Genomic DNA, 20,640 nt, shown 5'->3' on the forward strand with positions numbered 1-20,640 from the left:
GCTGAAATATTAAATGTTTGATTTTACAGATTTTATTCTTTCTAACTGGTTTACTTCCCTTTCCTCTTCTGAACAATTCGAAGTCTTGGCTGTGTTTGGTTCACGGGACATCCATGTCCATTTGCCAGTTAGCAGATATTCGTTCTTAAAGTCTTAAAGCAGATAGTGTTAGCAATTTATTCAATTATGGTTGCTTCTCAACCATGATTGAATAAACCATTCTTGTACTCACCCAACATTGACATCAGTACACTTCAGTAATGATTGCTGGATAGAATCGTGAGCCAGTTTTCCTGTACCTAACCCAGAGACTTTGAGGTCAATTATAAGACCACTACCCCAACAATCTGAGATCAAATCACTTAGCTTGTGGATTGACCCTAGTTGTTTCTTTGTCTGCACTGCTCAGCTAAAAGATTTATTCTTTAATATCTAAATTTGATATGCAACACACTGATGGCAATAGACTCAAATTATAGAGGATGAGCTTATAAGGTTTATGACATGGGCCAATGTAAGATAAAACAATTTAACTATGAAATTTGCAGAATACAGCTGCTCCGTAACCTCTGCTTGCAATATGGTCAACCAAGTTTATTGGTTTATTAGAAATAGGCCGTGAGGTTTTATACAGTTGGCATTTGACCATCACCAAATTTGAAAGGTATTTCCTGATTCAATCCAAATTATGCTGACAAAGTTGATGAATTCTATGTGCTGCAATACTTTGGGGTAGCAACACAATCTCGTTGAGTGTTGGACACAAGTTGATTTTTCTTTCTCTGAGCTAGTGATCTGAGTGACACCGCAGTTAGGAACCACTCATGTCATGTCACTGCACAAGCTAAAGACAGATCAATAGATAATTTATGCCCAGGTTATTCTATTGTGCCACTTAGCTGCCAACTGTGGCATTATTGTAGACATTGTTGGATAGTTGGCCTCCCTCAAATAGAGAATGGGAGTGGTGAGGAAGAAAATAGTTAGATCGAGTAGCGCTCTGACATACATGAGGTTAGTATACTTCAAATAAATGTTTTAAAACTTTTTTGCAGGACTTTCTTTTGTGGTGATTCCCTGTTACTAATCTAGAAATATTAAAGCCTATGTCTGTACTATCACTTTGGCTGATTGGGGCTACAACTAGTGTTGAGACCTAGAATCTTTGTTTAAATGGTGCAATGTCACACCAGCTGGTTCATTTACCCACAGAACTGTGAGAGGAGTTGAGAATATTGCATTCAATCTCCAATATGTCATCTCTTTGCTGATTAAAGTGCAGTTTTAAAATCATGCATTATGTGCAATATATATGACATTTTAAGGAAGTCTAATCTCCAATTTGATCATATGATTCATTAAATTTGATAGACATGTTAAATGACAGATCAAATTTGCATTTCACTTTGCTGAAGGATTGTAATTTTGTAGGAATTGTAACATATCTATGGGCAACAATAATTTTGCTGAACTGCAACCTTACAAATATTGTTTCATTGTGATTTAATTGTGAAAATTGATGTATTTCATCATTCACATTTGGATTTTTGTCTAAATTCCGAATTCCAGATTCAAATGCATTTGAATAGAAATGCTAAAAATGCCCATTTTTGTTGCACGATTCTGAGGACTGTATTAATAGAATCTTTTTGTTGTAGCATGTTTCCATTGCAACAAAATTCATTTTGCTATAATTTGTGTATTTTAGATTGTTATCATGGCGACCCTCGCACTCTGAAAGTGACACCTCATTACAAACTGATGCTGGAGAAAAACAGTTGGTATGCATTGCATTATTTTCGCAATAGCATATTGGCTTGAGATTCTGTTATGTTCTTTGTTGTAGCCGCAGAGAGGTGGCACACGTCGAATTTGTATAACATAGTGCAAGGGGTTTATTTATAAGATGCTGCTCAAACGGGGTACGATGCTGAGCTCGACAAAAGCCCATGAAATGCACCAATGACGTCATTGTGTAACACATGACATTAAACCAGCCAATGATGTTACTCTGATGTAACAGATTCCAAAAGGAATGATGCTGTCAGCCAGTTTTGTAAATATCAACATGATCTTTGAAGCCATCTTTGAATTTTGAAGGCTATGTTGTGTGAGAGTCAATTTAAAATGATTTCATTAATATATATTAGATTAAATACAGTCCTGTCTCCTCCGGGAACTGTCCCATTCTCCTTCAAACCAGCCAGCATCAACCTCTCAAAACAAAACAAATCTTGACTCCTCTGTCCTTGCAAACTACCACCTCATCTCCAACCTCCTTTAAAGTTCCTGAACGCGCTGTAACATCCCAACTCTGAGCCTATCTTTCCCAGAACTCCTGTTTGAATCCCTCCAATCTGCTTCCTACTACAGTACTGAAACATCTCTCATCAAAATCACAAATGACATCCAGTATGATTCTGACAATGGGAAACGATCCCCCTCTTGTCCTTCTCAACTTGTTTACAGCCTTTGACACAGTTGATAACATCATCCTACTCTTACACCTCTCCGTAGTCATCCAGTTGGATAGAACTGAGCTCACCTGGTTCCATTCTTAACCCAGTTATAGCCAGCAAATCACAGTTGGTCATGAGACACATCAATTCCATACTCCCAGAATGTCTTGATCCACTGCAAATCACATACCTCCACAACCGGTCCACACCGATGGCATCTCCCTGGGCCTACACTCATCCCTGGAGCATCTTGACAACAAGGATTCCTACGTCAGAGTCTTAATCGTTGACTACAGCTCTGCCTTCAATACCATAATCCCAGCCAAGCTCATATCAAAACTCCAGGACTTGGTCCTCCCTCTGCAACTGGATCCTCGACTTCCTGACCCGTAGACCATAATCAGTAAGCATAAACAACAACACCTCAACAATAGTCCTAAATACCGGGGCCCTGCAAGGCTGTGTACTTAGCTCCCGACTATACTCCCTTTACCCATACGTCTGTGGCAAAATTTGGCTCCAACTCCATCTACGCGTTTGCTGATGACATGACCGTAGTGGGTTAGATCTTGAACAACGATGGAAGTCAGAGTATAGGAGGGAGATAGAGAACCTAGTGGCATAGTGTGACGACAACAATCTCTCCCTCAACGTCAGTAAAACTAAGGAGCTGGTCATTGACTTCAGGAAGCGAAGTGTCTTCCACTCCCCTGTCTGCATCAATGGTGCTGAGGTGGAGATGGTTGACGGCTTCAGATTACTAGGTGTGCACATCACCAACAATCTGTCCTGGTCCACCCACGTTGACGCTACGACCAAGAAAGTACAACAGTGCCTATATTTCCTTAGAAAACTAAGGAAATTCGGCATGTCCACATCGACTCTTAACAATTTTTACAGGTGCACCATAGGAAGCATCCTAACTGGCTGCATCACAGCCTGGTATGGCAACTGCTCGGCCCAAGACCGTAAGAAACTACAGAGAGTCATAAACGCAGCTCAGTCCATCACACAAACCTGATTTCCCATCCGTTGGTTTTGTCTACACCTCCCACTGCCTTGGGAAAGCGGGCAGCATAATCAAAGACTCCTCCCACCTGGGTTATTCTCTCTCCGAACGTTTATCAGGAGATACAAAAGTCTCGGAACACGCACTAACAGGTTCAAAAGCAGCTTCTTGCCCGCTGTTACCAGACTCCTGAATGTTCCTCTTAAGGACTGAACTAATCTCTTCACACATTTTCTCTACTGAGTACTGCTACACTCCATATATTCACCTGATGCCTGTGCATTTATATATATGTCCTATGTTTTTTTCATATATGGAACGATCTGTCTGGACTGTACGCAGAAAAATACTTTTCACTGTACCTCGGTACACGTGACAATAAATCAAATCCAAATCCAACCTGCTATGTCTTTTCTTATTCTCGCTAACACTGTCACCTCTGGTGTCCCTCATGGATCTATCCGTGGGCTCATCATGTTTCTCATCTCCATGCTGTTTTCAGCATTTTCATCCAAAAACACACAGCCCCAAGTTATGGCATCTATGCTGACAACACCAAGCTCTACCTCACCATAATTTTTCTCAAATCCTGTGCTATGTCCAGATTGTCAGACAGCTTATCTGATATCCAGTATTGGACAAACAGAAAAATTGCTCAAACTGAAACATTTGCCTTCAGTCCCTGCCCCAATCTCCATTCGCTTGCCACCTATTCAGTTCCCTTGCCACCAATTCGATCACTCTTCAGCAGCTGAGCCAGAGTATTCGCAACACTGGCGTCACATTTGTGCCTCAGAAGTGATTCTGGCCCCATGTCTGCACCATCACGTCGACTTCCAAATCTCACCACCTTGACATTGCTGATTCCGCCCCTGCATCAACTCACCTACATTGAAATCTTCATCCATGCCTTTGATATGTCCAGACTTAACTATTCTAACACACTTCTGACTGACCTTCCATCACCAAATCTCTGTAAAACGTTAGTTCTTTTCTCTCCTCACAGATGTTGCCAGACCTGCTGAGATTTTCCAGCATTTTCTCTTTGGGTTTCAGATTCCAGCATCCGCACTAATTTGCTTTTATCTCTGTAAATATAGGTCATCCAAAGCTCTGAGACTCATGTCCTAACTTGCACCAAATCCTGTTCACCCCTTTGTTCACTGACCTGGAACAGTTCCAAAAACAGTTGCCAAGAAGAGTCTGTTTCTCTCTGCACAGATGCTGCCAGAGCTGCTGGGTTTTCCCAACAGTTTCAGTTTTTGTCATGATTTTAAAACGCCTGTCTTGAAATCCTTCCACAACCTCACTCACCCTGTCTATAACCTCCAGCCCTTCAACCCTCCGAAATGTCTGTGCTCCTCCAATTCAGGCCTGTTGAGCATCCTGACTTTGATTTCTCCACCATTAATGCACATGCCTTCAGCTGCCAAGGCGCTCAGCTCTGGGGTTCCCGTTCTACACCTCTTTACCCATTTTTCCTTCACTAAGACATTTCTTAAACTCTACCTCTTTGACCAAAATGTCTGACTATTTGATTTTTAATTATTTGCCATTGCCCAGATTGTGCAGTTGTAATAATCTTTTGCTGTCGTTATGCTGAAACTAACAGCATCTTCTGCATTAATGCAGAAATCTAGAAGTTGCTGTCAGTGGTTCAACTCTTATGATCTTATCTCATAATCATTAATTTATTCAGCTATCTTTTAAATTAAGTAAATACAAGTTGAAGAGGTTGTATGATTTTTCTTATTGGCTTGCTATCTGAGAATACTTCAGTGTGATTGGCTGTTCGCGGCTTAATATCATCACTTTTGCTGGGCACTTGGAGATCCCCTTAATTTGATGCTGGATTCTAGATGATGGCAGGAAAGGGTAGCAGGCTTTTCTGGGCAGCTTTCTTTGAGGTCAATGGCAATTATTGTTGCTTTGTTGCTGACAGACGTATCTTCTCAAGTGGTTTGCTGTCAAATTCTTGATTGATCATGCCTCTGTGAAACACCTTGGAATGTTTTACTGCATTGAAACAGCAACATAAATACAAGTGTGTTTTAAAAATAAGTGATTACATTTTTATTCACGTCGTGGAAGTACTTCTGCGAGAATTCCAAATATCTGTTTATGGTGATGGAAGAGATTTTTAAAAATCCTGTGGGCATCACTGACGAGGCCACCAGCTATTGTCCATCGCTAATTGCCCTTGAGAAAGTGGTGATGAGCAACCTTGTTGAACAACTGCAGTCCATGCGGTGAAGCTACTCTCATAGTGCTGTTGGGAGTGAGTTCAAGGGTTTTTGCCGAGTGACGGTGAAGGAGCAACTATATAGTTCCAAGTCAGGATGGTGTCTGGTTTGGAGGGGAGCTTGGAGTTGGTAGTGTTCCCTTCTCCTTGGTGGGAGAGGTTGTGGGTTTGAAAGGTACTGTCAAAGGAGCCTTGTTGAGTTTCTGCAGTGTATTTTGTGGATTGCTGCCATTGTATGTTTGTGGTGGAGGGAGTGAATGTTTGTGGATGGGGTGCCAATCAAGCAGGCTGTTCTTTTTGTAGATGAGCTTCCTGGAGTGTCATTTGGAGCTGTATTCATGAAACCAAGTGGAAAGTATTCCATCACACTCTTGGTTTAGATGGTGGACATATTTTTTTGGGGGGGGGGGGGGGGAATGCGGGGGGCGGAGACAATAGATGAGTTACTCACTGCAGAATACCCAATCTTTGACCTGCTCTTGTAGCCACAGCATTTATATGGCTGGGCCAGTTCAGTTTCTGGTCCATGGTAAACCCAAGATGGGAGATTCAGTGTGGTAATGCTATTGCATGTCAAGTGGAAATGGTCTCTTGGAAATGGTCATTGTGTGGCGTGAATGGAATGTGTCACTTAGCCCAAGACTGAACATTGTCCTGGTCTTGCTGCATATGGACATAGACTCCATCATGTCTTGAATGACTGAGTTGCAGTACAGTAATTCATTCATGTTGTTCAAATCCATGATTATTTTTTAAACAAGAGAGTAATAACTCTGGATAGGACACAACTGTGTGCAGGACATTTGACCCTGTAAATCTTCAACATTGCCAAATGGCAATTTTTACTAAATTAATGCCCCTTCTCGCTCATCTCATCTTTAACCTTCTATAAACATACTCTATTCTCATTGTTTTTGTGTAAGGGCATGTTATAGGAGACCAAAGGCCCCTTCACCCTTAACTTATTTCTCCTCTCCTTCCACTTCTCTGTCTAGATTTCCTGAAAAGGCTTATTTCCTTTCAAAAAGCAAATTTTTTTACATTAAAGTAAATTAGAATGGGAAAGGAAACTGTCTTTACTCTTTTTTTATGGTTGTTAGATATTCAGATCACTACAAGGATGTGCCATGCAAGTATCATTAATGTTTTGTAGCTGTAACAGCCAGAGATAATTAGTTGGCTTCAAAATTCAACTTGTTAAGAATGAAAATCAATTAACATTCAATGAAGACCCATCGCCCCTGACACTTTTTTCCCCCCCTTGTATCCTTTTGACTGATCTTTCTCTCATCTTCTTGTCTTACCTTGATGGACTTTATAAAGTTGCAAACAGAAAAAACTTGAACCGGTGTGTAATCATAGAGCACTGTTGTTTCTTTCTCAGGCACATATAACTTTTCTGTGTTTTAGAAAAAGGCAGGTAAATTTTATCTGGAAAAAAGTCAACTTTGCCTTCTGGCTTTTTTGTGAATTAAAAAAAGCTTTTATTTTTAAAGCATCGACAGCTTTAGCTGACTGGATCAAATGCATTCTGGACAGACTTTTTCTGTTTGTCTTCATAAAATCCCTACAGCGCAGAAGGCGGCCATTCAGCCCATTGAGTCTGCACTGACCCTCCAAAAGAGCATCCTACCCAGCCCCATGCCCCTGCCCTCTCCCCATAAGCCCACCTAACCTTTTTTTGGACACTAAGGGGCAATTTAGCGGGGCCAATGCACCTAACCTTCACATCTTTGGAATATAGAAGGAAACCGGAGCACCCAGAGGTAACCCACACAGACATGGGGAGAATGTACAAACTCCACAACCTAAGGTCAGAATTGAACCCAGGTCCCTGGACGCTGTGAGGCAGCATTACTAACCACAGTGCCGCCCTTCTAAGTATTGGGCCAGACAAAAACAGCAGGCCGGCCTTTCTGACCATATTGTCCAGCGCTTAGAAGAATATAAATCTGGAGGCATGTCCCACGACAACATCAGGCGTTTGGAGATCGGGGCACTCTGAAATCTGGTTTAAAAGAAACAGGAAACTCCGTGCACATTGTCATCTCCCTTGACACACGCAAGAGGAAACCCTCCCTCCATTCCCCCCACCCCTTCCATTCCCCCCTTCCATTCCCTCCCCTCCATTCCCCCCCTCCCCCACCACCCATCATCCCTCCCCCACCCCCCACCACTGCCATGGGGCTTCCTGAAGGGGCCCCCCTGATACTGTCCCCTAGCAGTGCCGGGGGTACTGTCCTGATTATGAAGTCCAAGCGCAGTTAAAACGCTAATGAAGCCCGTAAAATTTGCTGTTATTGTGAAAAATATAATAAGCAACAGGTCTTTAAACCCTTACTGCAGGTGTATATTAATTGTAATATATACATCACAAAATAAGAAATAAATATTATAATAGATCATTGCAGACAGGAAGGAAAATAGTAATAAGGATTAAATATTTAAATATATACAGGGTTGGGTTTCTGTATCCGTGTCAGGGGAACCCAACCTACTCCCTTGAAGGTAAAAATTAATTGTATTTCATTTTTTTCAATGTGGCTTGCGAAAGAAAGCCAGAAAGTAAAGAGGTATAGCATCATTCCCTTATTCAAACTGGAAACTCAAACACACAGCTGACAGAACCAATGTCAGTTCCCTGCTGCATTTTTGTGGAGGAGGTGCTGTTGCCTATCCTGACAGATTGTGGTCTGTTGGTGAGGAAGTCAAGGATCCAGCTGCACAGGGAGGGGTCAAGTCCAAGATTGCAGAGTTTGGTTATAAGTCTTGTCGGGATAATGGTGTTGAAGACGGAATTGTAGTCTATGAACAGCAGTCTCACGTAGGTGTCCTTGTTGTCGAGGTGTTCGAGTGTTGATTGTAGAGCCAGGGAGATAGCATCTCCTGTGGACTGGTTACGGTGATAGGAGAGTCTTAGGTCAGGTGAACCGTCCTTCTCCACAGTGACTTCAGCACAGGACATTTATCCAGAGTTTGGAATTTGGCTTTGTTTGCAGGGTTACTAATGTCTCAGCCATTGTGGGTTGAAAGGGGTGCCATTCATGTTGAGAGTCTGATGTTTGGGAAACTATTATCTCAACAGACCCATAAACTCCACTAGCAAGGTTGGCTTATCAAATGCGAATGGAATTCCTGGAGCTCCCTTTGATATTGGTTTGTACAATGCCAGGTGATCTGTTCAAAACTCCTTAGGCACAACGATGAATGACATTCCTGAAACTGAGAAGAGAATTTTCTTCTTCTGGAGACCGCTGGATAATAATTTCCAGACATAGAGTCACCAATGTTGATTGTCTGTGATCAGCAAAAACGTACAGCTTTAAAAGTAAGGAATAATAATCTTTATTAGTGTCACAAGTAGGCTTACATTAACACTGCAATGGTGTCCAGTGCCTGTTCGGGTAGTAATAAGGATAAAGTTTTAAAATATAAACAAAGTTGGGTTTCTGCAAACATATAGGGGGACGCAACATAATGAGGAGAACATCTCATAGGTAATCGACAATATTGGTGTTCTTCCATGAGTGTGCAGGATTCTATATTAGACCAATCAGTTTTCAGTAAAACCACTATCGGTTGCTTCAGAAATGATGATGTGTTCCTCATAAAATCATTGAAGAACGTGTAGAAGAAACAGCTACATTTATACCCAAGTAATAGTCCTGTATGACATGACACCGGGGGGGCACAGTGGTTAGCACTGCTGCTTCACAGCTCCAGGGACCCAGGTTCAATTCCAACGTCGGTGACTGTGTGGAGTCTATATGTTCTCTCCTATCTGTGTGGGTTTCCTCCGGGTGCTCCGGTTTCCTCCCACAATCCAACGATGTGCAGATTAGGTGGGTTGGCCATGTTAAATTGCCCCTTAGTGTCTAAAAGGTTAGGTGGGGTTACTGAGTTACAGGTATAGGGTGAGGCGTGGGCTTGGGAGGGTGCTCTTTCCAGAGGCCGGTGCAGACTCGATGGGCCGAATAGCCCCCTGCACTGTAAATTCTATGAAATAAAACTTAAAAATAAAAATTCATGTGTATTAAATTGAAGTTTAAAATAACATAGTTTCTTTGATTCCTTATTGTAAAAGACTTATTTAAAATTGTTTACTTGCCTTTTTAGGATGCTATTTCTCAAAAGTCAGTAGACATTCTGAGTAAGGCTGATGACCAACAGTCTGTGACCAGTGCTGAGAGGAATCCTTTAGATTGGCGCCAGAGTCAGTTTAGTCTCGTATCCAATGTTAGTGATGATGCTGCTAAATCTAAGACACCATCAAGTAAGTATTTGACAAGGAAAAATAAACTGGGTCTGTCTAACTGAGTAACTTTGAGGGTTTTAAATATTGGATTCCATATTGTCCAATTTAAATAATCGTACTTCTCCAAATATTCTTGCAGGTAATTTTTCTGGGCTAATTTTCCTTCCATTTAACTTCTCTTCCCAGGTGTATTTCCCCCATCTCCATAATAATTATCTACTTTAACAAAACAAAATCCCTGAATATGCTCTGAGTTTACAGTATGTTTCTGTAAATTAAGAGTTTTTCCTCTAGTAAAGTTCTTAGAAAGGTATGAGGTTCAATTTCAGTTTAGTGCTGAGCTAAGTTGGTGAATTTCAAGTGGGCCGGATGTATAGGAATAGTGCACAAGCTGAATAGCTATAACTGGGCTATGCATTAACCCTATTGATAGATACTATTTAGGATTTTGTCAAAGTCAAGATCAAACCTGTATGTATTACTTTCTACTTCTCAATAACAAATTGCTTTACTGCCCAGCTGTTTAGACTCATACTTGAGGAATGGGCAAAAAAAAACATTGGGTAGGCGAGAAGAACACTTTGACTAGGTTACATTAATAAAGTCTGCATGCCCCTAAAGCTAATGAACTACATTAACAGCTTTTTTTAGAATAATCGGTTTACACTCAGTATGCAGCTGCAACTATTTTAGACCAAGGATCATATTATCACAGAATTTACCTTGAGCTAAGTCTTATATTACTGCTTTCTTAACAATTCACTTTGTTAAATAATCCAACGTAGCCAGCATTTATAAGAAACTGATTGCATTTTCAGTTGCATGAGTTCAAAAACAGAAATGATGATTGATAAAATTAACTTTTCTTTCAGAAATATCAGAGCAGAAGTTGTTCGCTGCACTTCTCATTAAATGTGTCGTCCAACTAGAGCTAATTCAGACAATCGACAATATTGTGTTCTTTCCTGCAACAAGCAAAAAGGAGGACGCTGAGAACTTGGCTGCAGCTCAGGTATAGGCCAGCTATGTACGAATCATGAAGTGAAAAGTTTTTAAATCAATGTAAAGGTGACTTAAAATTTCATGGTAACTGGCCTGCAAAAAAGTATGTTAAAGAAATTCACTATTTGTGAAACATTATCTTTTTAGTACCTCCTGGTTTTAAAGCAACACCATAGTTTAATATTTCACTTTTATGGAAATTATGTAATCTGAAGGTATGCTTTTTATTTCCAAACAGCGACTTTGACCTGGAAATTTAGCATGACCTGCTCTTCGGGTGCCAGTACAGATTTCATGGGATAGCATACAACATTTTTGGCGCTTTCAGTAAATCATGGCTCTAGTTTCTACGTCTGTGGGGTGATTTAGTAGTGTCTAATGGAGGCTATGACCACTCCAGTCATTGGTACATGTCATTCTTAGTTTGTGTTGCTTTTCAAAGACTTGCAAAGTGTTGTGTCAACATGCAAGGTCAGACTGATCATGAGAATACACAAATTCATTGCTTTCCTTTACCATTTACAGAGAGATGCAATCGGTACTGATGTGCATGTTGAAAATCAAGACCAGGGAATGTATCACTACCTAACTTCAAAACAGCTTTTCAAACTATTGGACTGCTTACTCGAGTCTCATCGATTTGCCAGGTCCTTCAATTCTAACAATGAGCAGAGGACTGCACTATGGAAAGCAGGTGTGTAATATGTGTCTAATAATTAGTCTTGAGGTTAGCTGTGCATGACCACCACCACAGGAACAGTAGAAATGGCTTGCGAAATTCATCTACATCCTAATTATTCATGACATGTAATGCTGAAAGCAATTATGAATGTCAAATGTTTGAAAAGAAATATACTATTCGGCAACTCTGGCACAATGATATGGAATGTTATTGGGTATACTCTCCAATTCTTTGTGAAATTAATTTCAATCACATTCAATTGCAATTGTAGTAAGAACAGCTTTTTTAATTCATTGGACTTGTCATCCCTAATTGTCCTTGAGGAGGCTGTGGTTCTTTGTAAGGACAGCAGATTTCCTTCCCTAAAGGTCATTAGTGAACCAGATGAGTTTTTACGACAATCGATAATGGTCATCACTAGACTTTTAATTCCAGATTTTTATTAAATTCAAATTTCACCATCTGCAGTGGCGGGATTTGAACCTGGATCCTCAGAACATTACTCTGGGTCTCTGGTTTACCAGTTCAGTGAAAATACCACTATGCCATTGCCTCCCCGTCATTTAATAAGAGCGGTTTATATATAAACCGTATGCTCCATTGGGCCTGCTCCACCAATAAGCAAGTCATGAGATTTATTTGTGTTGAAATTTGTAATATATGCAGTGCATACCTTTCCTGCACACGAGCCATTTAAAAAGTGACTGCAATTATGGGCATATTAATTTTCTATATATTGTTGCCCACTATGACAAACAACAATGACCAAAAAGCTTAACACAATTGTAATACAAGTCATCCATTGTGTGTTTTGCATAAACTCGGTTGTACATTGAAGGCATCGTGTGACTTCAAATAATAATCTTGAAAGTTAAGATAGAAAATAGAATAACTATCAAGCTACCAAACTGCATATGTTATGGTCCCAAAATTCCAGGGACTGGATTGGGCATAAGTTACATTTACGTTGAAAGGGAAATGGGTCAGACTGAATCTTTAAAAAATATATATATATTTAATCAAATTTTTCAACAGATTTTCAACAACCCCCCCCCCCCCCCCCCCAACAAAAAGAAAGAAACAGGAAAACAACAATCAAAAATTATACATTGGATTTCCCCCATATACAATAACCCCCCATATGACATTTAAAAGCACCAATAGGGAAGCCCCCCCCACCCACCCAAACGCCCCTCCCAAAAGACCCCCCCCTGCCCCTGGGCTGTTGCTGCTGCTGACCTCTTCCTAACGCTCCGCGCGATAATCTAGGAACGGTTGCCACCATCTGAGGAACCCCTGCACAGACCCTCGCAAGGCAAACTTTATCCTCTCCAGCTTGATGAACCCTGCCATGTGATTGATCCAAGCTTCCACACTAGGGGGCTTCGCATCTTTCCATAATAGCAAAATCCTCCGCCGGGCTACCAGGAACACAAAGGCCAGAATCTTTCGCCTCCTGCACACCCAGCTCGTCCGTGACCCCAAATAATGGCAACCCCCAGCTCGGCTTGACCCGGGCTTTCACCACCTTGGACATATTCCTCGCAAAACCCCTCCAAAACCCATCCAGTGCCAGGCACGACCAGAACATATATGGACGTGATTTTCCGGGCTTCCCGAGCACCTCCCACATCTGTCCTCCACCCCAAAGAACCTACTCAACCTCGCCCCTGTCATATGCGCTCTGTGAGTAACTTTGAACTGTATTAGGCAGAGCCTGGCGCAAGAGGAGGAAGAATTAACCCTACTCAGGGCATCAGCCCACAGACCCTCATCTATCTCCTCCCCAAGCTCCTCCTCCCACTTGCCCTTTAACTCCTCCACCAAGGCCTCCTCCTCTTCCTTCAGCTCCTGGTAAATCGCCGAAACTTTGCCTTCTCCAACCCATACACCCGAAATCACCCTGTCCTGAATCCCCTGTGCCGGAAGCAGCGGGAATTCCCTCACCTGCCGCCTCACAAACGCCCTCACTTGCATGTACCTGAAAGCGTTTCCCGGGGGTAACCCAAACTTCTCCTCCAGCGCCCCTAGGCTCGCAAACGTCCCATCAATGAACAGGTCCCCCATTCTTCTAATCCCTGCCCAATGCCAGCTCCGAAACCCCCCATCCATCCTTCCCTGGACGAACCGATGATTCTGCCGAATCGGGGACCAAACCGAGGCTCCCACCTCGCCCCTGTGTCGCCTCCACTGCCCCCAGATCTTCAACGTCGCCGCCTCCACCGGACTCGTGGTGTACCTTGTTGGCGAGAACGGCAGCGGTGCCGTCGCCAGCGCCCTCCGGCTCGTGCCCACACAGGACACCATCTCTAACCTCTTCCACGCCGCCCCCTCTCCCTCCGTTACCCACTTACGGATCATCGCCACATTGGCTGTCCAATAATAGCCGCACAAATTTGGCAGCGCCAGTCCCCCCGTCCCTGCTACGCTCCAGAAACACACTCTTCACCCTCAGGGTCTCATTCGCCCACACAAAACCCATAATGCTCCTACTTCCCCGTTTGAAAAAGGCCTTGGGGATCATAATGGGAAGGCACTGGAACACAAAGAGAAACCTCGGGAGGACCGTCATTTTGACCGACTGCACCCTACCCGCTAGTGAGAGTGACAGCATATCCCATCTTTCTTATAGAAGTTGATAAATTTTTGATTTCTCAAGGAATTAAGGGCTATGGAGAGAGAGCGGGTAAATGGAGTTGAAATCAGTCATGATTGAATGGTGGAGTGGACTCGATGGGCCGAATGGCCTTACTTCCACTCCTATGTCTTATGGTCTTTTAAAATCCTCCTCCATCTGCTCCACCAACCGCGTCAAATTGAGCTTGTGCAGGGCCCCCCAACTCCTAGCTACTTGGATCCCTAGGAACCGAAAGCTCCTTTCCGCCCTCTTCAGCGGTAGCTCGTCTATCCCCCTTCCCTGGTCCCCTGAATGCACCACAAAGAGCTCACTCTTCCCTACATTGAGTTTATACCCCGAAAAGTCCCCAAACTCCCTTAGGATCCGCATGACCTCCGCCATCCCCTCCACTGGATCTGCCACATACAGCAACAGGTCGTCAGCATACAACGACACCCAGTGTTCCTCTTCTCCCCCCCCCCCCCCACCCGGACCAGTCCCCTCCATTTCCTGGACTCCCTTAGTGCCACGGCCAGAGGCTCAATTGCCAGTGCAAACAACAAGGGGGATAGGGGGCACCCCTGCCTTGTCCCCCGGTACAGCCGAAAGTACTCCGACCTCCGCCGATTCGTAGCCACACTCGCCAGCGAGGCTCTATATAGCAGCCTGACCCAGCTGATGAACCCCTCCCCCGAACCAAACCTCCGCAACACTTCCCAAAGATACTCCCACTCCACCCGGTCAAAGGCCTTCTCCGCGCCCATAGCTGCCACTACCTCCGCTTCCCCCTCCACCATAATGCATCATAATCACATTGAGGAGCCTCCGCACATTTGTATTTAATTGCCTACCCTTCACAAATCCCATCTGGTCCTCATGAATCACCTCCGGGACACAGTCCTCAATTCTCGTAGCCAGCACCTGTGCCAGCAACTTAGCATCAACATTGAGGAGCGAGATCGGTCTATACGACCCACATTGCAGTGGATCCTTGTCCCGCTTCAGGATCAAAGAAATCAGCGCCCTAGACATTGTCGGGGGCAAGGTCCCCCCCTCCCTCGCCTTATTGAAAGTCCTCACTAACAACGGCCCAGCAGGTCCACGTATTTCCTGTAGAATTCAAACGGGAACCCATCCAGCCCCGGGGCCTTACCCGCCTGCATGCTCCCCAATCCTTTAACCAGCTCCTCCAGCCCAATCGGCGCCACCAAACCAGCCACCTCCTCCACCCTCAGGAACCTCAGCTGATCTAAGAATCGTCGCGTCCCCTCCTCCCCCGCTGGGGGCCAGACCTGTACAGATCCCCATAGAAGTCCCTAAATACCTTGTTTATTCTCACCGCACTCCGCACCGTATTTTCCCCCTCTATCCTTGACTCCACCAATCTCCCTCGCTGCCTCCCTCTTACGAAGCTGGTGTGCCAGCATCCGACTCGCCTTCTCCCCATACTCATACGCCGCCCCCTGCGCTTTCCTCCACTGTGCCTCTGCTTTCCCTGTGGTCAACAGGTCGAACTCCGTCTGGAGGTTCCGTCGCTCCGAGTAGCCCCTCCTCGGAGGCCTCTGCATACCTCCTGTCCACCCTTAAAATCTCCCCCACCAACCTCCCTCTCCCTCCCCTCTCTCTTCTCCCTGTGGGCCTAATGGAGATTAGCTCTCCCCTGACCACCGCCTTCAGCGCCTCCCAGACTACCCCCACCTGCACCTCCCCATTGTCGTTGGCCTCCAAATATCTTTCAATGAACCCCCGCACCCCTCCACATCCTCCAATAGTCCCACATCAAGGCGCCACAGCGGGCGCTGGTCCCTCTCCTCCCCCAACTCCAGCTCCACCCAATGCGGGGCGTGGTCCGAGATGGCTATGGCCGAATATTCCGTTCCCTCCACTTTCGGGATTAGCGCCCTACTCAAAATGAAAAAATTATCCGGGAGTAGGCTCTATGGACGTGGGAAAAGAAGGAAAATTCCCTGGCCAGCGGCCTGACATACCTCCATGGATCCACTCCCCCTATCTGGTCCATAAACCCCCTGAGCACCTTGGCCACAGCTGGCGTCTTACCCGTCCTGGACCTAGAGCGGTCCAGCACCGTGTTGAAGTCCCCCCCCCCCATTATCAAGCTTCCTACCTCCAGATCCGGAATCCGACCCAGCATGCGTTTCATAAATTCGGCATCATCCCAATTCGGGGCATATACGTTCACCAGTACCACCCGCACCCCCTGCAACCTACCGCTCACCAGCACATATCGACCTCCGACAACATTCATTGCCTCAAACGACACCCGCTTCCCCACCAGTATTGCAACCCCTCTGTTCTTCGCATCCAGCCCTGAATGGAAGACCTGCCCTACCCATCCCTTTCTCAGCCTAACCTGATCTGCCACCTTCAAATGTGTCTCCTGGAGCATAACCACGTCTGACTTCAGTCCCTTTAAGTGCGCGAACACCCGGGCCCGCTTGACCGGCCCGTTCAAGCCCCTCACATTCCAAGTTATCAGCCGGATTGGGGGGCAACCGCCGCCGCCGACTAGCCATCTCCTTTTCTAGGCCAGCCACGTGCCCGTGCCTCCCGCACCCTCCAGTCCCCCAGGCGGCGGTCTCCCGCCCTGACCACCTCTCCTACTTCCAGCTCCCCTTTGGCCAATGCAGCAGCAACCCTGTTCCTCCCCCCCCCCCCCCTCCTCCCCCCGCTAGATCCACATCTAGCCATTTTGCTTCCCCCATGACACACCCGTAAGTCAGCTGGCTCCTGCTGACCCCGGCCTCGCCCGACATTCCATCGACCCCCCAGTGTGAGAATCCCCCCTCCCCTTGGCAGTCAGTGTGCGCTCCTCTCCAGCATCGCCCTTCTCTTCCCCCCCCCCCCCCCCCCCCCCGGCCCCACCCCCGTCCTTCCCTAACGCGGGAAAAAGCCCGCACTTTACTGAGCCGGCCCCACCCCCTCTGGCGCAGCTCCTTTTTGCGGCCTTACCCCAACTCCCCATCCTCGGGCCTCCATTCCCCCTCTTCCTCCGTGGGGGCCTGCCCCTCCAACACCGACACCAACACTCTCCCACAGCCCCCACACCAAATCCATTCACCCATCCCCACCCAGCATTCAAACCAAAAGAACATTCCCCAAACGTAATACACACCGTGAACACAGCAAACATCCCCCCACGACAAACCCTCAATTTGAGTCCAACTTTTCAGTCTGTATAAAGTTCCATGCCTCATCGGGCGTTTCAAAATAGTGGTGCCGATCTTGGAACGTGACCCACAATCGCGCTGGCTGCAGCATACCGAACCTCACCCCCTTCCGATGGAGCACCGCCTTAGCCCGATTGAAACCAGCCACCTCCGCACTCCAGTCCTGGTAAATTCGGATCTCCATGTTCTCCCACCTGCTGCTCCGCTCTTTTTTGGCCCATCTCAGGACACACTCTCTGTCCATAAAGCGGTGGAACCTCACCACTGCAGCCCTTGGCGGCTCGCTGGCTTTGGGTCTCCTTGCCAGGACCCGATGAGCCCAATCTAGCTCCAGGGGCCTCGGGAAAGCTCCCGCGCCCATCAGCGAATTGAGCATCGTGCTCATATATGCCCTGGCATCGGGCCCCTCCACTCCTTCAGGGAGACCCAGAATCCGAAGATTCTTCCTCCTCGACCTATTCTCCAGGTCCTCGAATTTTTCCGCCCACCTCTTGTGCAGCGCCTCGTGCGCCTCCACCTTCACCGCCAGGCCCAAGATCTCATCCCCGTTCTCCGAGGCTTTTTGCCACACCTCCCGGATCACCGCCCCTTGGGCCTTCTGGGTCTCCACAAGCTTCTCAATCGCCGCCTTCATTGGCGCCAGCATTTCTGTCTTCAGCTCCTCAAAGCAGCGTTTAAGAAACTCCTGCTGCTCCTGCGACCACTGCGCCCACGCTGCTTGGTCTCCACCCGTCGCCATCTTGCTTTTCCTCCCTCGCACTTTTCGCTGCCCCAAAATCACTTTTTTCACCGCTCCACTCCTGGTCCAATCCATATTATGTCGGGGGGACCTTGCTGTCACCTTCCCACACTGGAAACCGTCGAACAATTGCCGTTGGGGCCCCTCTGGAGAGCCCAAAAGTCCGTTCCCGGCTGGAGCTGCCGAACGTGCGACCTACCTAGGCATAGCCGCAACCGGAAGTCCCCGTCAGACTGAATCTTAATAGCTGTCAGTGAAGCTTGACAAATCTTTCATCCATACCATAGGTCAGGCAAGTGTGGTGAGCAGGCTCTTGGAAGAGGGTGTAAATCTACACCAGTATATCCCCTGACTCATCATGAGCAATGCCATGGAAGATCTCAATTATTTAAAATAATCTTTGGTGATCTCCAAGCAATTACCTCAATTTTAGATTAAGGTAACAAATGTAATCTGCTCTAACCTGATTTTGTCAATCTGAGTTCTTCATTTGTTGCTGCCTGGTAGCACATATATGGTGTTTCATATTAATGAATAAACTTATAAATAGATGCAAAACTACCTTAACACCTATTCGGCCTCGATCTTGAACAGTTTCTGAGTTAATAGCTGTCTTGCAAATCAAATGTAGCGTGATGGACAGTTTGAGTACATCTTTCACACAATAGTTAGCTCAGGAATTTGTGTTGGTGATAAACAAGATGCCTGCATGTGGCAGCTACAGAGTTAATTAGATGACTACTTGGAACTGGTTACCTGATCTGCAGGGTCTGCCTCCAGCCTTTAGAATTCTCGCTCATATAAAAGCAGGAGGCTTTTGCTCACGAGCGGATAGGTAGCATGGAAGCTAGCTTGACAAGAGTACAGCTTCGTCAGGGTACTTAACTTAGGAATTTGGTGAATGAGGGAATTCTAAGAATGAAGGAAGAGGTGCTGATGTGGTCTTTTACAAGACCAAGAATAGCCCGAGAGAGGGAGCGAGAGGCAGGAACACCTTAAAGCTGTTGAGATATTAATTAGGTGAGCAGGTAGTTGATTGGTAGGTGGGTGTTACGCTTCTGTCACAAAGCAGAGTGTCACATGTAGGCTTACATTAACACCGCAAAGAACTTACTGTGAAAATCCTCCAGTCACCACACTCTGCCGCCTGTTCGGGTACACTGAGGGAGAATTCAGAATGTCCAGTTCACCTAACACACATCTTTGGATTGAGCAACTTGATACAGGTCTATGAAGCCCATTATCTTGCACATAGCACTGGTGTCTGTCTGGCATTTCACATTAACTTGACGCTCTTCTAATGCAGTCATCATTCCAATAGTCACAAGCTATTTTTAAATTTGGGACTTGATGGCGCCAAACCTTTCAGGATGTATGGTGATTTATCAGAATCATCATCCAACATCTCTCTAGCAACCATCTTTCGATACTTGCTTTTATTCTTTCAAGCAATGCACTTGTGTATAAAATGGTTTAATTTTGTGGAGTTAGAGAAGTGTTTTCTTTTTATTACTTGTTACTTATTACTTGTGATATCCTCCACAATAGTTACATCCAGTACTTTGGCCTTGATATTTCTGCTGGCCTTTCTGAAAATGATTGGAAGGCCAGAACTCCCTCCCTAACAGCAGTGTGGGGTAACCTACACTATATGGACTTCTGAGGTTCAAGAAGGCAGCTCACCACCACCTTCTCGAGGGCACTTGGGGGTACGCAAAATATACTGGCCTAGCCAATGTCAGACACATTCCATGAATGCAATTTTAAAAAACCTCATCAGTATTCTTCAGTTGATGACTCACCATCTCAGAGCTTCTGCAAATGTCAATGCCATTCTTAAGAGTAACTCTCCCTTCTAGAGGCGGCACAGTGGTTAGCACTGCTGCCTCACATTGCCAGTGACCCGGATTCGATTCCGACTTTGGGTGACTGTGTGGAGTTTACACATTCTCCCCATGTCTGCGTGGTTTCCTCCAGATTCTCCCATTTCCTCCCACAGTCCAATGATGTGCAGGTTAGGTGGATTGGGCATGCTAAATTGCCCCTTAATGTCCAGGGTTAGGTCGGGTTATGGGGTTGCAGGGAGTGTGCCTGGGTGGGATGCTCTTTGAGAGGGCCGAATTGCCTCTTTCTGCATTATAGGGATTCCATGATTCTTTCAGCAGACATACTCTCATGACAGGATCTCTTGTTTCTAAGATGATCCTATCTTTGAGCAGATCATCCTTCAGCACAATTGCTTCACAGCTCCAGGGGCCCAGGTTCGATTCCCGGCTTGGGCCACTGTCTGTGCGGAGTCTGCACGTTCTCCCCGTGTGTGCGTGGGTTTCCTCCGGGTGCTCCAGTTTTCTCCCACAGTCCAAAGATGTGCAGGTTAGGTGGATTGGCCATGCTAAATTGCCCTTAGTGTCCAAAATTGCCCTTAGTGTTGGGTGGGGTTACTGGGT

General features: G+C 45.6%; 1 protein-coding gene across 4 annotated transcripts in view; it reads left to right on the forward strand.

Moving 5' to 3' along the window:
• Positions 1–20,640, forward strand: part of arfgef1 (ADP-ribosylation factor guanine nucleotide-exchange factor 1 (brefeldin A-inhibited)) — a 362,892-nt gene that overhangs the window by 320,020 nt on the left and 22,232 nt on the right. For all 4 annotated transcript variants that reach the window (XM_072467619.1, XM_072467620.1, XM_072467621.1 and 1 more), the window contains 4 exons: positions 1,709–1,781; positions 9,827–9,983; positions 10,838–10,977; positions 11,493–11,661. In XM_072467619.1, the coding sequence (XP_072323720.1) occupies positions 1,709–1,781; positions 9,827–9,983; positions 10,838–10,977; positions 11,493–11,661 (539 nt within the window). The remainder of the gene's footprint in view (positions 1–1,708; positions 1,782–9,826; positions 9,984–10,837; positions 10,978–11,492; positions 11,662–20,640) is intronic.

This window comes from Scyliorhinus torazame, chromosome 11 (genome assembly GCF_047496885.1).
Source record: "Scyliorhinus torazame isolate Kashiwa2021f chromosome 11, sScyTor2.1, whole genome shotgun sequence".
NCBI classification, from domain to species: domain Eukaryota; kingdom Metazoa; phylum Chordata; class Chondrichthyes; order Carcharhiniformes; family Scyliorhinidae; genus Scyliorhinus; species Scyliorhinus torazame.